The 13,951-nt window shown below is 40.0% G+C and overlaps 1 protein-coding gene and 1 long non-coding RNA gene across 3 annotated transcripts in view; one reads left to right on the top strand and one right to left on the bottom strand.

Moving 5' to 3' along the window:
• Window positions 1-3,886: 3,886 nt before the first annotated feature.
• Window positions 3,887-11,337, bottom strand: LOC309714353. 2 transcript variants are annotated; one of them, XR_014278907.1, is made up of 4 exons: window positions 11,304-11,337; window positions 5,324-10,268; window positions 4,244-4,480; window positions 3,887-4,146 (listed from the first exon to the last, which is right to left on the bottom strand). It is a non-coding gene; the product is annotated as an uncharacterized lncRNA (long non-coding RNA). The 2 variants fall into 2 exon arrangements; XR_014278908.1 differs by having other exon boundaries at window positions 5,324-11,325.
• A 474-nt stretch (window positions 11,338-11,811) lies between these two features.
• Window positions 11,812-13,951, top strand: part of dock2 (dedicator of cytokinesis 2) — a 98,458-nt gene continuing 96,318 nt past the window's right edge. Inside the window, exons 1-2 of the mRNA XM_082545652.1 lie at window positions 11,812-12,012; window positions 13,844-13,927. Coding sequence (XP_082401778.1) covers window positions 11,970-12,012; window positions 13,844-13,927 — 127 coding nt within the window. The 5' untranslated portion in view covers window positions 11,812-11,969. The remainder of the gene's footprint in view (window positions 12,013-13,843; window positions 13,928-13,951) is intronic.

Raw genomic sequence — 13,951 nt, 5'->3', positions numbered from 1 at the left:
TTTGACTTTATTTATTTTCTGCTGTGTTTTACTTGCATCTATTTGAAAGAGTGAGTGTAAACACAAAAAATATTTTATTTTATTTTATGTGCTGGAATGTGTAGAAAATAGGTTAAATGTTAAACTAATTTATTCAAGTCAGAGAATGTTGGATATAATTAAATTTTTGCTTGATGCATAAAGTTAAAAGATTAAAACTGATAAAACAAGTTAAAAAAAGAGACTTTTCCATTTGATTACATTTTGTATGATGGATTATGTAGAAAAAGTAGAATTGGGCTGAAAGATCTATCGCTTTATCACCTCTTCAGGTTGTAAATCGTGTTTTTTAAAAAGTAACTAAGTAACTAAGTAATTACTTACTTTTGAAAATAAGTAATCAGTAAAGTAACAGGATTATTTTTTTGGAGAAGTAATCAGTAATTAGTTACTGATTACTTTTTTCAAGTAACTTGACCAACACTGGATATCAGTGACCCATTGGGTCAGAGAGATTTCTAAATCAATCTTCCTATTTCTGGCGCAGTTTTTTAGTCAGCCTTTGTGCCTATTTCTCACATGCTTTGGCTTCTAGTGTGGCTTAGATCTCTTTTCCAATGCTAATTTATCTTCCAAACTTCAGTCTGAACAATCAAAAGTCATTGTCACTTCTCTTTTCATACTGTGTTCCTTTTTTTGACTCCCCGTCTCAGTGCACGTGGCCTAGCTCGTATCATAGCTGGGACAGAATTCAGTCTCCCTTTGTCTCGTTTTGTGCTTTCTCTTCCTGTTAGAGAGGCTCCCTCTGCCTGCTGCTTCTTTTTATTCCTTCAGCTGTACATCAGTTAATCTCTGTTGCATCTCTTTTTTATTCCATGCTATGCACCTTTAAGCCCTACCTTATTTTCCTCCTCCTTGAGTTCCAGTTTATTTCCACTACAAAACTATGAGATAACATATCTTCTGTCATCCATTATCTCTCTCTCCTTCTCACTTCATATATCTATTTTTCTCTCATTGCCCTTTTTTGTGTACACAAATGTTGTCAGTCATTTCTAGGTGCCAATTCCTAATATTTCACCTTTTTTCAGTGTTATATCAATAGCATGTCTCAGTCTCACACCATGTTTCCATAACAACAAGATTTCTAGAGGACCTTCTGGTATTTCGTAGATGGTGGCGAGTGCCTGACTGGCATTCCTAACTTGGAGTCAGTTCTGAGTTAGGACTGCCAATGGCTCTGTTTGTGATGCATATTAAAAATAAGGCTGTGGATGGATGCCTTTTAGCTCAAGTGCTTTTACAGCAAGTTAGAGAAATAAAATAATAAAATAAACTATTTAAGCTGGCAGAAAGTATGCAAAAGGTAGTTGGCAGTGAAACCCCATATACTCATTGGCTACTTTATTTGGTGCACCTGTGCAATTCCTCGCTGTCGCAAATATCTAATCATGTAGCAGCAATTTTAGGGATTTAGACATGGTCAGAATGACCTACTGAAGTTCAGAGCACGAGAATGAGAAAGAAAAGTGATTAAAGTGACACTGAACTTCGGATGGCTGCTGGTTTCTGAAATATCAGACTATCCAGATGAGGTGAAACAACAGATCTGCAGATGTACTAGGAATTTACCACACAACCAACACTAGGGTTTATAGGGTTTGCAGATAATGACCCAAAAAGAGAAAATATCCAGTGAGCTGCAGTTTTCTGGATTTAAATGCCATGTTGACATCGGACAAGAATGGCCGGACTACTCAAGCTGATTTGGTGTAGCAGTGGAACGTGGAGAACATAATTACTTAATAAGTTACAGTTAGTTTCGTGAAACTGTGATAAGATGACCCTGCAAGTACTGAAGCAGAAGCAAGAAGAGCCTTGATGTCCTCAAAGGCTTTTTGACAGTGATCTGACCACTAGAACTTAACTTTGGGAGTTACATTAGTTAGAGGAACCACAGGAGAGAATTTTTTAAAAACTCATGGTAAAACTCCATTCCAAGAAATCACTGACATTGTCTCTTAGTAGTGGTAGGAAGGAACTCAAGAGCCTCCACTTTGGCTCTGAAGGGATGTGCGTTCTCTTGTTCAACCACCTTAACCAAATAGGTGGCCTTAGAAAACTCACATTTGGCAAGACTCATTCTAACATTTGCCTTAATTAGATGAACAAAGCCTGGATGCACCTAAGATGATCTTGACAGGTGTTGCTATATAAAACTACATCATATCAATACAGCACACCCTTCCAAACCAGAAATGATGCAGTTCGTCTGGCACTGGAATGTGGCAGGAGGATTTCTCAACCCAAATGGCATAACTGTAACTGAAAATAATTCAGCTGGTGTGATAAAGGATGCAATTTCTCTAGCATGTGGTGTCAAAGTGGATGGGAACATCGAACAACAACGCAGTGTAATAATTGAGCATAACCCATCCTTTCTAGATTATTCTAGAAGGGAAGGGCTATGCTATTCTATATGTCCTAACATTAAAATCAAGATTATTCAAAGACACTTAAGATAACCCTGTTCGAAACCTTTAGATTTCTCTAAGACCTCTCCAACTACTCCCAACTGGATCTAAGCAGTTCCCCGGAGTAGAAATGATGTAGTTCAGTTCTACGAACTGGTGAAAATAGTAGGAGCACACATTTCCTTGTAAAGGCGAATTAACAAGAGGCAAAGGGTCAACGCTTGGTCCCCTAGGCCAGGGGTTAGCAACCTTTAGCACCCAAAGAGCCATTGGACCCGGTTTCCAGGCAAAAGAAAACACTGGGAGCCGCAAATACTTTTTGACATCTAAAATGAAGATAACACTGTATATATTGTTTTTTACTTTTATGCTTTGTGTGAACAACTAAGGTGTGTTGCTTAAATCCATGAAGTGCTACAGAGAAAATTACATTTTATTTATGTAATTAACACATTTTGAATTCTTAAAGAAATATAACAAAAGGAAAGACACCCAGCTGAACTAAAATGATCCATGTAGCAAACAAAAACTGTTGAGAGCCACCAGCCTTATATCGCCTTTGTGCTTTTGGAGCCTTAACCTGACTTTAAAAAAATAATTGGGAAAAAAGCACTATGCTGCTAAAAGATGAAAAATAGATATTTACAAAATTCTGCCTAAATATGTATTTTAACTGGTTAATGTGTGTGGCGGGGCGTGGCCTGTAGCGCCACGGCAGGGGAGGCGGACGCACCTGAGCGGCACCCGCAATCACGCCTCGCCGCCTTGACGTCTGTGCTATCTATGCTGTTGTGTTGGTGTGTGTCGGGCTGTGAGCTTTAACACTGGCTGTATATGTACAGCAACCGTGTGTGAAACGTGATGTCACGGGGGTGGGCTTGGAAAGGATTTTGGAAAGGATAGATATTGGCATTATTGCAGGCAAACCAGCCAATAAAATGGATGAAACACATCGTGACTGGGTCCCAGCGCTACACAAGGGACCTGCTTCAAACATACCACCATGCCAATCAGATTACTTCTTCCATGTGAGGGTGAAGAGGTGACCCTTCTGGATAAGATGGTGAAGGTTTGCTGCGTTTGGTGAACAGTGTGGTAGTAAAACCAGGGCAAAATGAAACCTGCTCCTGTTAAATATTCTTAAGTCTTGTGCTGTATAAATAGCGGTATTTTTTCAAAAGATACAGTAAATAAAGTAATGTTAGAAATGGGTGATATCATGTAAACACCGTCATGATTTTGTGTAAACATTTTGTCATTTGTAAACTATAAATGACTTGGATTCTACACTGTAACTGATGTGATGTTCTACAAAGTGGTTTTAATTTAAAAAAAAAAAGAGGCAAAATTAGTTTGTTTCTTTATTCAACTTTTGAACAGTGGTACTCAGTCAGTACATATTCAGTAAATGCAAATTATTTACATGGCAGTGCACTACAGGCATAAATCTAGACCCCTAGATAAAACATTATGGGTCATCCCGCAACCCACAGCTTTACTGTGTTCCAGCAAAGTATCCAATAGCAGTGACAACTCCTCCACAGTAGCAGGTGGAATTTTTCTTTTTTGAGGACGGCTCCTTTTACCATTCTTTTATGACTGGTCTGTGTTTCTGCTTCGGACTGAAGGTCAGACGTATCACAGTGTTCACGTAGATATCTCTGGAGACTGCGTTCTGCTTCGTGAAATGTGTCTGGAAGTACAAACACAATGTATGGCCAGACATAAATTAGGACACCAAAAACTTGTTATTGTTACATTTATACAACACCAATCCAGATGATACCCACCATGGCTTATGAGAAGCCGGACTGGTGCATAGGTGAGCCATGTTGCACCAGGATGAACTCTCCTCTTTACTGCGGCATGGATCCTGAATGTGTCTCGCGGAGGATATGGAGGCCATGACAATTTCTCCCCATTTATCCATGAACTAGGGACTATTTCTGTACCACCAGTGCTGAACTGCACAATGCACCTCTTTCATTTTTACCTTTTTTTCAATTTGGAGGGTTTTTTTGCCCTGTCTAGGATAAACAGGAAACAGATAATTACAATATATTTCATAGTCACTACAAAACTTGATCTATTGACTGAACTAAATAATAAATAATAGCTTAAAGCTTATAATAATAGCTTATAGCTTTGGCATGCCGTTGGTTTTTAAATGTGCTCTATAAATAAAGATTGTTGTTGTTGTTGTTGTATATAGGCAACTCCGTTTTCCTCGTCCACACGTAAATGCTAAAACTGAGTTTTCGAAAATATCCACCCTGGCAGGCGTCTTTAAAAATCTCAGTTTTCAGTTAACGAAAACGCAGTTTACGTGTGGACAAAAGGTGCAAATGCAAGGTAGGTGAGTGTGCAACGTAAAGGTAGGTGAGCGTGCAACGTAAAGTTAGGTGAGCGTGCAACGTAAAGTTTGAATTGAGTGCGAATTGAAGCGGGTGCTCTCCAGTCATTAAAAGTAACAAAGTCATTGAACACATTTATACAGTTACCTTTACGTTTATCAATCATATATCACAGATTTACAATTTTTTGTAGTACTATGCTAAAAAGCAACTACAGAGCGAAAGTCTGGGTCAAGCGCCGAGGCGACGGCAAGAACAAAGGAACCCTCAAAGTGTTAGGCTAGCTTTGTAAGGGAATATAACGGAAAAGTATAAAACGAAAATGTTTTCTTTGTTGATAGACTTTGTTCGCAGTGCAATTTATTTGTTGTTTTATTTGTTGCCGGATTGTAAGATGAAAGTAGACACAATTTCGGGCTCCCATTTTGTCCGAAACTGTACATTAACAAGTTTTTTTACTGTTATTCAAATGCAACAGTGGAAATAACGAATAGAAGAAAATTCATTCATTCTTACCTTATACTAATCGTGGTGCAGGCCAGTGCAGTGCATGAACTGATGCTTTCTCCGGTCAACTCTGCTGAGAGTAAATCTAATGTCCTGCTCAACTGTACAAGACAATGGTTACCTGGAGGGATGTACCACTGTGAGAAGGGTGCTGTGGAATAGTCCAAGTGATCGCTGCTTTAATTTCCCGGTCAACTAAATTGCACGTCGAAACGATTTTTTTAAAGCTGATGAACTAGACCAAGGTCACTGATAACAAAAAAAACAATAAATCTACTTTCTCCCGTACTTTATACCCGCTCAGTTGCAATGCAATTTAACGCTCAACTACAAATCGATGGCTTTTTGATGGTGACCGGCGCCGAATGATGGTCAATTATAAATAGACGTTTTCTCAACGTTGTTGTTGTCACCTGGTCGACTACAAATAGATCAAATATCAATGACAAAAAAACAACGGTAAATCAACATCATTTCAACGTCCCTATAGTAAGACCGTCGGTTTACCACAGTATTTCAATGTTGTTACAACAGTGGCATTTCAACCCTGACCATAACGACGGATCGGATGAAAAATCAACATCAATTCAATGTCGTCTTGCTATCTGGGCAGATATGTAGACTAGTTTTTAAATCCAGTAGGACCGGAAGACCCCTGTCCTGCTGTAACACTCCTTAAACATCCATCCATCCATCCATCTTCTTCCTCTTTATCCGGGGCCGGGTCGCAGGGGCAGCAGCCCAAGCAGAGAAGCCCAGACCTCCCTCTCCCCAGCCGCCTCCTCCAGCTTATCCGGAGGAACACCAAGGCATTGCCAGGCCAGCCGAGAGACATAATCTCTCCAGCGTGTCCTGGGTCTGCCCCGGGGTCTCCTACCCGTGGGGCATGCCCGGAACACCTCACCCAGGAGGCGCCCAGGAGGCATCCTTGTCAGATGCCCGAACCACCTCCTCTACATCTCTAAGGGAGAGGCCAGCCACCCTTCGGAGGAAGCTCATTTCCGCCGCTTGTATCCGCGAACTCGTTCTTTCGGTCACTACCCACAGCTCGTGGCCATAAGTGAGGGTAGGGACGTAGATCGACCGGTATATTGAGAGCTTTGCTTTTAGACTCAGCTCTCTCTTCACTACGACGGACCGGTACAGCGTCCGCATCACTGCGGCTGCAGCACCAATCCATCTGTCGATCTCCGGCTCCCTTCTCCCATCACTCGCGAACAAGACCCCGAGATACTTGAACTCCTCCACTTGGGGCAGGAACTCATCCCCGACCCGGAGTGGGCCCATCCCTGGAGCCAGGCCCGGGGAGGGTGCCTGAGGGCGAGCGTCTGGTGGCCGGGCCTTAGTCCATGGGACCCGGCTGGGCACAGCCCGAAAAGGGGACATGGGCCCATCCTCCCCCAGGCCCACCACCCGCAGGAGGCACCGAAGAGGACGGGTGCATCGTGTGCCGGGTGGCAGCCAGGAGCGGAGACCCTGGCGGACTGATCCTCGGCTACCAAGACTGGCACTCCTCAAACATTGTGACCAAAACCCAAGTCATTTGGACTAAAGCCAGTGCTAGACTGAGCTACTTCTCTGTTCAAAAGTCAAGTCACCAAAACTTAAAGTAGAACTTACTCAAGCCTGCACTGGCGACCCCATCACGCCTTCTTCAGTAACCATATCATCATGCTTTGAAACACTAGACTGTTTCAACTAATAGTTTTGTTACACCAACTCAGCTGTTAAAGCAGTCAGTAAAGCATCCTTAAAAGCCTGTCTGTAAAGATTAAAACGTACAACAATCTTCAACACTGATCTCTTTTACATTTATTCAAAATCGCCTCACTTAGATAATCCACAGACTCTGCTACTGTAGCCATCATTTCAACCTGAAAAAAAGCTACTAGCACTGACTTTGCTACTAGTTATTTGCTACCACAGTACAAACCAGGACACACCACTCAATAATGGCAAGCTGAAACATCCCCCCACCCAGCTAACTGCCTCTCAACCCTAGTCCTCATCCCATGACATATACTTAAAACACAAAGCCCACTTGCGTCATTTAAGTTCCAACTATGCTGTTGTTCACCTAGACAGGAAAGTGACACAAGGTCTTAATCCGTTTCTGCACAAAATAACATAAAAGAGCAAGCCAACTAGCCCACAAGTAGACTGAGTTGCTTATCCCTGCAGGGAAAGTTAATCTAGAGAAACTCCTCTACTATCGATACCATCCCAAAATAACCCGACAGCAAGTCAACCATACAGCCAAAGCAACAACTGCCTCACACAAGGGCATTCTACAGAACACGTCAAATTTACCATTACTCCAATAACAGACCCAGGCCAAATAGAAACAAAAGCAACCACCAACAGGTGGTGATCTCCCTCCAAACCTGCCTGCAACTTAGTCCTTAGTAGTTGGTATTAGCACCCACTTTGTTATAAGGGACTCTAGCGTGCGACAAAAGAGGGATTCTATACAAGTAGGATATGCATTACCTATTTTATTTACAGGAGATGGAAACAAAAAGAGGAGTAAATTAGTGCTGCAATATATGCTTTGTTGGGTGACTATAGGAGCTGAAGTGCGTCAGTCAGAGCGCCTCCATACCATGTGAGGACAGAGAAAGAAACAAGGTTGGCTCTTCATATACACTGAGTCACAAACAGCCCCTGATGACAGCTAGCTGGCAAGAATTCATATTTTCCACCCATGAGTCACATGACCCAACAAATCAGACTAAGGGTCATGTGCTGTAAATGGCACTTGCTGAGCACTGCATACCTTTGAAAATAGTCTCTCATCTTCCTCTTCTGTACTCATTCTTTCTCCATCTCTCAGGCTTGCACATTGTTTGTTTGCTCACCCAAGGAAATACTTTTAGCTAGCTGACACACTTTATGCCAAACTAAACAGAAACGTTTTTGTGTATTTGATTTGGATTTGTTGAGCTACTTGGAAAGAATTTGAAATTGCATTTGAAACCTCCTACTTTAAAAACAATTACTTTTTATGCTCACTGTCTTCTTGAGTGATGAAACATCATCACATGTGCACCTTGAACGCATCACAGGGATGAGAAGAAAATAGGCATGTTTTGAGAGTAAATAACAACCTGTGGGATGTCTTTATTTTCCTACTACTGAGCAAGTATATGCATGCCATCATATATTATCTAAGAGTAATATTAACAAAGAGTTCACTGTACTCAAATGGCCTCCATAGTCATTAGATCAGTCCAATAGGGCAGCTTTGAGATTTGCATTATGCAGATTTTCCTCATGGAAAAAGGTCTGCAGTAACTGTATGATGCTATCGTGTCAATATGGATCAAAATGTCTGAGGAAAATTTCCAGCACATTCTTGAATCTATAGAGCCATAACAAAGCCAAAACTACTAGCAAGGTATAACTAATAAAGTGACCAGCGTGTGTAGTGTCTAGTCTATGTCAACACTATGTTCAGAAAAAAATATATACTGATCAGCCAAATCTTTATTTCGAAAATGTAAGTAACAAGTGTTAATACATACAAAAACAAATAAACACAAAATAGCTGGAAGCCTTTCTACTCACAAGGAAAACCAAAAAGCTGACCATTTCCCGTTCAAAAAGGAGCAAGAGGAAGCAAATACTTCTTACTGATAAGATATAAGTAAATGTTTGAAAAAACCAAACAAACAAACCATTTAAGAGCTCTAGCCCCCTCTTCTGGATTTTCTTTTTGACCCATCCATACAGGGTTTTTTCATGTGATTTCGCTTTTATTCTTATAAATAACAGTTTTTGATATACTGCAAATGTTAACTTAGCTGGCTACTCCAATGCACCCAATTTATCTCTATGTTTAACAGATGAGGAGCTGTGGTAAATATGCATGAACGCCTTGCTGTGAAACTCTGTCATGTTATTATGATAAACCGCTACCAGGAATTTAGATTTACTTGTGATTGTGTTTTGTAAGGATGTCCTGATTTGCAACTTCAAATGATGTTACTTGAGAGTCACAAGGCGTGGTACAAATGATCTCACCTACATTATAACACAGACTATATAAAATGTATACTTCAGGTCCTGAGAAGTGAAGCAAATGCAGAAGTGCCTCAAACCCGCATTGTTTTCTAAGGTTACCAGCAGGTGACTCTTATGACTTAAGGTTAGGTGCTGTGGTCTATAAACCTCTGTGAACACTTTTACAGAGGTATACAGTGACTTAAATGACCATGATTTGAAATATAAAATTAAAAACTTAAAAAAATGGGTGGCCTATAAAGGGACATGTGATAAGTATGTTAAAGTCACACTGCAAAAAACATTAATTTGGTAAATCCTGGTCCCCACTAGAGTCAAACAGGATGATATATTGACAAGCAGCCTATGAGTACCGTGTGATTTCTTGGTTAGTTCAATTCTTGCCACATTCAGTTTCATTAAGTTTCAAATTACCAAGTTGGTAAGGGCAAAAACTTTACACTTGAAGCTTCTCAACACAACGCCCCAATGGACAAAGCAAGAGTAGCTCTACCTTTCATTTACAGTCTATGGATTATACACATTGGCTATCACTTGTGAAGTACCCAAAATCCCTTTATGTCCTCACTTTAGTAAAGAATACTATTTCATTTTCAAGGATCATTTCAGACATGGCTAATTTTAAATGTGCGGCGTGAGAAAGCCTCTAAAATCACCATCATAACAAAAGTAAACAGCGATATGCTGATGATAGATCAGTTTTTCATGTGTCTGTAAGGTTTTGACAGCATCATTGGTTGAGGCTGTCAAAACCTGACAGCCATAGCCTTATTGGTTGAGACCCAACCTGCCAATCGGCCTTTTATATTGTGAGCTACATTGGCTGTCCAAAAAGTAATACTCACATAGAGTATTTTGATTGGTCCTTTGTCTTGTGAAGATGTCCAGAAGAAACTAATCCGTGAGTCATCCATATTTCCCCTAATAGGGACTATAACAGAAGAAAAGCTGTAAGGATAATCATCAACCAGTTGAAAATGGTTTGAAGTTTGAGTTTATATTTACAGGGTACTTTTTTTTTTAAAAAAGGGTGGGGGGTGATTGCTTTGGGAGTGTCATACTGATGATGAAGTTCATAAAGACTTGAGGATGATTATTGGTTCATAAATGGATCGTTTGGATATTAATTACTTCCCACTGGTCTCTGAAAAGTTACTATTTACTATTCTAAGAGTGTAGGTTATAATTAATGTCAAGAGAGCGATCAATAATATTAAAAAAGGTCTCATCAATTATGGATGCTTGTTGCCAATTGCTGTGTAAAGGATGCTGTCAGGAATGGAAAGCTAATGGTTACCAAGGCAACAATCTGTGGGAGGTACAGGGTAAATACAGTTTATTTAAGGAGTGTTTTTTTCAGTCCACAACTGGAATATTAATTTTATATAAGATTCTTAAAACCAGCTATTCAGGACCCAGTTAACATCTGCGTCACTTCACATCTCTTGCTGTTTTTTGAGGTACTAGTGCAGTTTCAGTTTAGAAAGTATATAGAGCTGCAGGAATGTTCCCTATTAAAGAGACAAAATTGCTGCGGTTGCTATACATGCAGTCTTTTATGTGTCTTTCAGCTAACATTGCAAACATTACAAAGTTTTTTAGTGATTGCCAAAGTCAGTATAATTTTTGCTTCATGCTGCTGGAATGTGATCATTAGATCCTTTTCACTGTATTCACATGCATATCAAATTAACAATTAATGAGGTATGGAGAGCTAGCCAGGCAGGGCTTGATGACGTGGCCTCTGGGTTATTACAGACATTTTTTAGTCTTTTCAGATCAATTTTAATGAGCAGCAAAATTCATATTAAAAAAACAGAGTGTGGTTTGATGTCTCATGCAAGAAAAAACCCAGGAAGCTTTTAACCCATCGTCCCTATGCAACATAAAATTGTTAAAGATTAGCATTAGTATTGTAGTGCTTGCCTAGCCATTCGGATTGTTAAAGCATTTTCTCCACTTTTACCTTTCTGGTTGTAGATCGAGGAGGAAGGGGGAGCTCAAATTATCTGTAATAGAACACAGCATCAAGCCATATTCTCTGATGCTTTGCCGTCTACAACATTTGATTTCACAAGCTCAAATGGTGATCCACAAAGGGAAAAGTCAGAGTATGTTATGTGCAAGATGGCTGAATAATGGTTTAAGTCATCAACGGTTCAACAGCTAGATGCTACTGTGAGAAAGCAGACAACCTGCGTTTTTCAGATATGAAAACATGAAAAGATCTTTAAAAAAAAGCACAAAAAAAAATGTGCACGTACAGGCCCGGTTGGACACTCAGACATCCTCTCGACTCTAACACTTCTGTAACTGTCATCGTGTGTTACTGACGCTTTACTTTGAATAATGACGGCACGTCGAGTCTAAATGAGGAAAATAAGAGACATCGCACGCTGCAAAAGCCTGCGGGTGCTGTAGGACTCCACCTTGTTGTACTCACCCACTTCCTCTTAACCGCCTGAAGGCAGGAAGAGAGAAGAGACAGAAGGGGAAGAGAGGCAAAGGGGGATGGGCTTATTGCTTTCATTTAACGTTAACAAAATGCAGAAATGAGAAGTTAAGGTGGACGGACAAACTAGGAGATTTCTAAAGACAAAAGTATAAAGTAGGTAAAGGATTACACACAATCATGGCTCCTTGGATGAAAACCACAAGAGAGCGGTATGGTGTAGGTAAGTCAACATGTGCTTGTTTGTATGTATCTTTGTGTGAGATGTGCAGGCACATCCAGTTTTTATGGTGCCTTTCTGTTACGGTATGATGCTAGCCTATACAGCGAATGAATAGAAATGAGAAAAATAGATTCCCATCACTTCCTGCTTGGCGGATGTAGGCAGGTGCCAAAGGCCTCAAAGAGCTTTAGGAGGTAGACATCAGCTTTAATCCTTCCAAAGAACTGAGATCCTGAAATCTTATTCATCATTTAACTTCAGTGCAACTACGCTAATTATAGTTTATTTGCACTGAAGTGGTTCTGCAGTGGTTTGTAAGGGATAAAATCATAAGCAAAAATGGAGAAATAAGCAGCTGCAAGTAGGCAATCTCTACAAATTGCATAGCATGCAGCACATAAATACGGAAGCTAAAAGATAATCAGTCCTTAAAAATGTTCATTTTTGAAAGTGAAAGCCTGGTTTTGGCTTGGAGCAAATCCTAGAATGGGCAAGTACAGTGTGCAGTTTATCTGTTATGTATGTGGGTTTAATATGGCGGAGCTAATCAGTGTGTGTTGCCATTAGATATGCAGTGCAGTCACACACTTGGAAAAGACACAGATTTCTGCCTTCTAATACAGACTTTATTAACTGAGGTTCACTGGTCTGTTGCAGCCACTGCATTGATTTATCATTTAACCTACTTGCAAAAAGATAGACCATGTAGGGTTCTTTCACCTGGGTAGTTCATCTACTTATAGCACGAGACTGATGCTGATGGTGGGTGTGGGTTAAAAAGTCATTTTAAAGCACTTTCTAATATACTTACTCAAAGAAAATATTGTTTATTGTATCTAGTATAAATATCTTCCTGGTCTGTGTAAGACTACAACACAGGAAGTGGGGGAAGAAGGAAGTCTCAAGTTTGAATACAGTAGAAAAGTCTGATGCAAAAAAAAAAATGTTGACAATTTAGTCTCACGAAGTGCGCACAAATAAGCTTCCTTTTCCTTTTCTATCAGTTTAAGTATCGTCTAGAAATAGTCTGACTTTTTTGCTTGGTTTTTTGCACAGTCAGAATTTCATTAGCAGGCATTTTGTAGCTGCAGTTCTTCTTGAGGGCAAACCATCTTTAAGCTCAAATGGAGGAGAGCAAACCTCTGAACTGTTGCACAAAGATGAATGATAGACTTTAGCTGTCGGTGCTCTGCACACTTTTCCTCTGCCGTGCAACTGGTCTTTGGCTGCAACCCATGTCGCTACTCACTGCTGCTTTCACTGTTTCCTAAATCCGATAATTTTGACTGATACAGTCATTAAAGAAAAGACAGAAAGCAGAAAAAAAGAGCCTACTAACGTCTTTAAATTGTTCCAGAGCTCCGGATTATCAACAGCCCAAAACCTAAAGAAATGCTGTTTACTATCGCATAAACCCAACCTGAGGCCCACTGAAGAAAGGCGTTGCTCCTTAACCTGTTCCGTTGCCTGCCTACTCGTGTGTGCCACCGTTTGCAGCTGGCCAGCATCTGGATACACTAACTTATTTGGACTACCTATTTATATTTACCTTAAGCTACTTAGTCGCCATCTACTATTGTGTTTTACTGCTACTTTTTTTTTTTACTGGTTAGCCTTTTTTTAAAAAAAAAACCTTATAACGTGTGACGTCACGAATCAAGCTAGCTTACCGTGTGTACTAAAATCTTCCTGTAACCGAGGCTTGCCATTGCATACTTAGTGTTTGTGTTCAAGTTTATTTTTCCATTGTAACAATAACCTTATTTATATATTCAATATATTTATGTATATTTTTATTTTATTCACTTATGTTTTTTTTCTTCTTTTTTAGTAAAGTGGAACTTTGTTGGTCAAAATGAGAAGCACCTTTCCCTGGAGGTGGGCGAAACTGTCCACATCCAAGAGGTTTGCGAAGGTAAAATGTTGTTAAATAAGTCGG

Source organism: Aulonocara stuartgranti (assembly GCF_965226115.1).
Source record: "Aulonocara stuartgranti genome assembly, chromosome: 2".
Classification (NCBI taxonomy): Eukaryota; Metazoa; Chordata; class Actinopteri; order Cichliformes; family Cichlidae; genus Aulonocara; species Aulonocara stuartgranti.
This window is presented reverse-complemented; position numbering and strand designations above follow the sequence as displayed.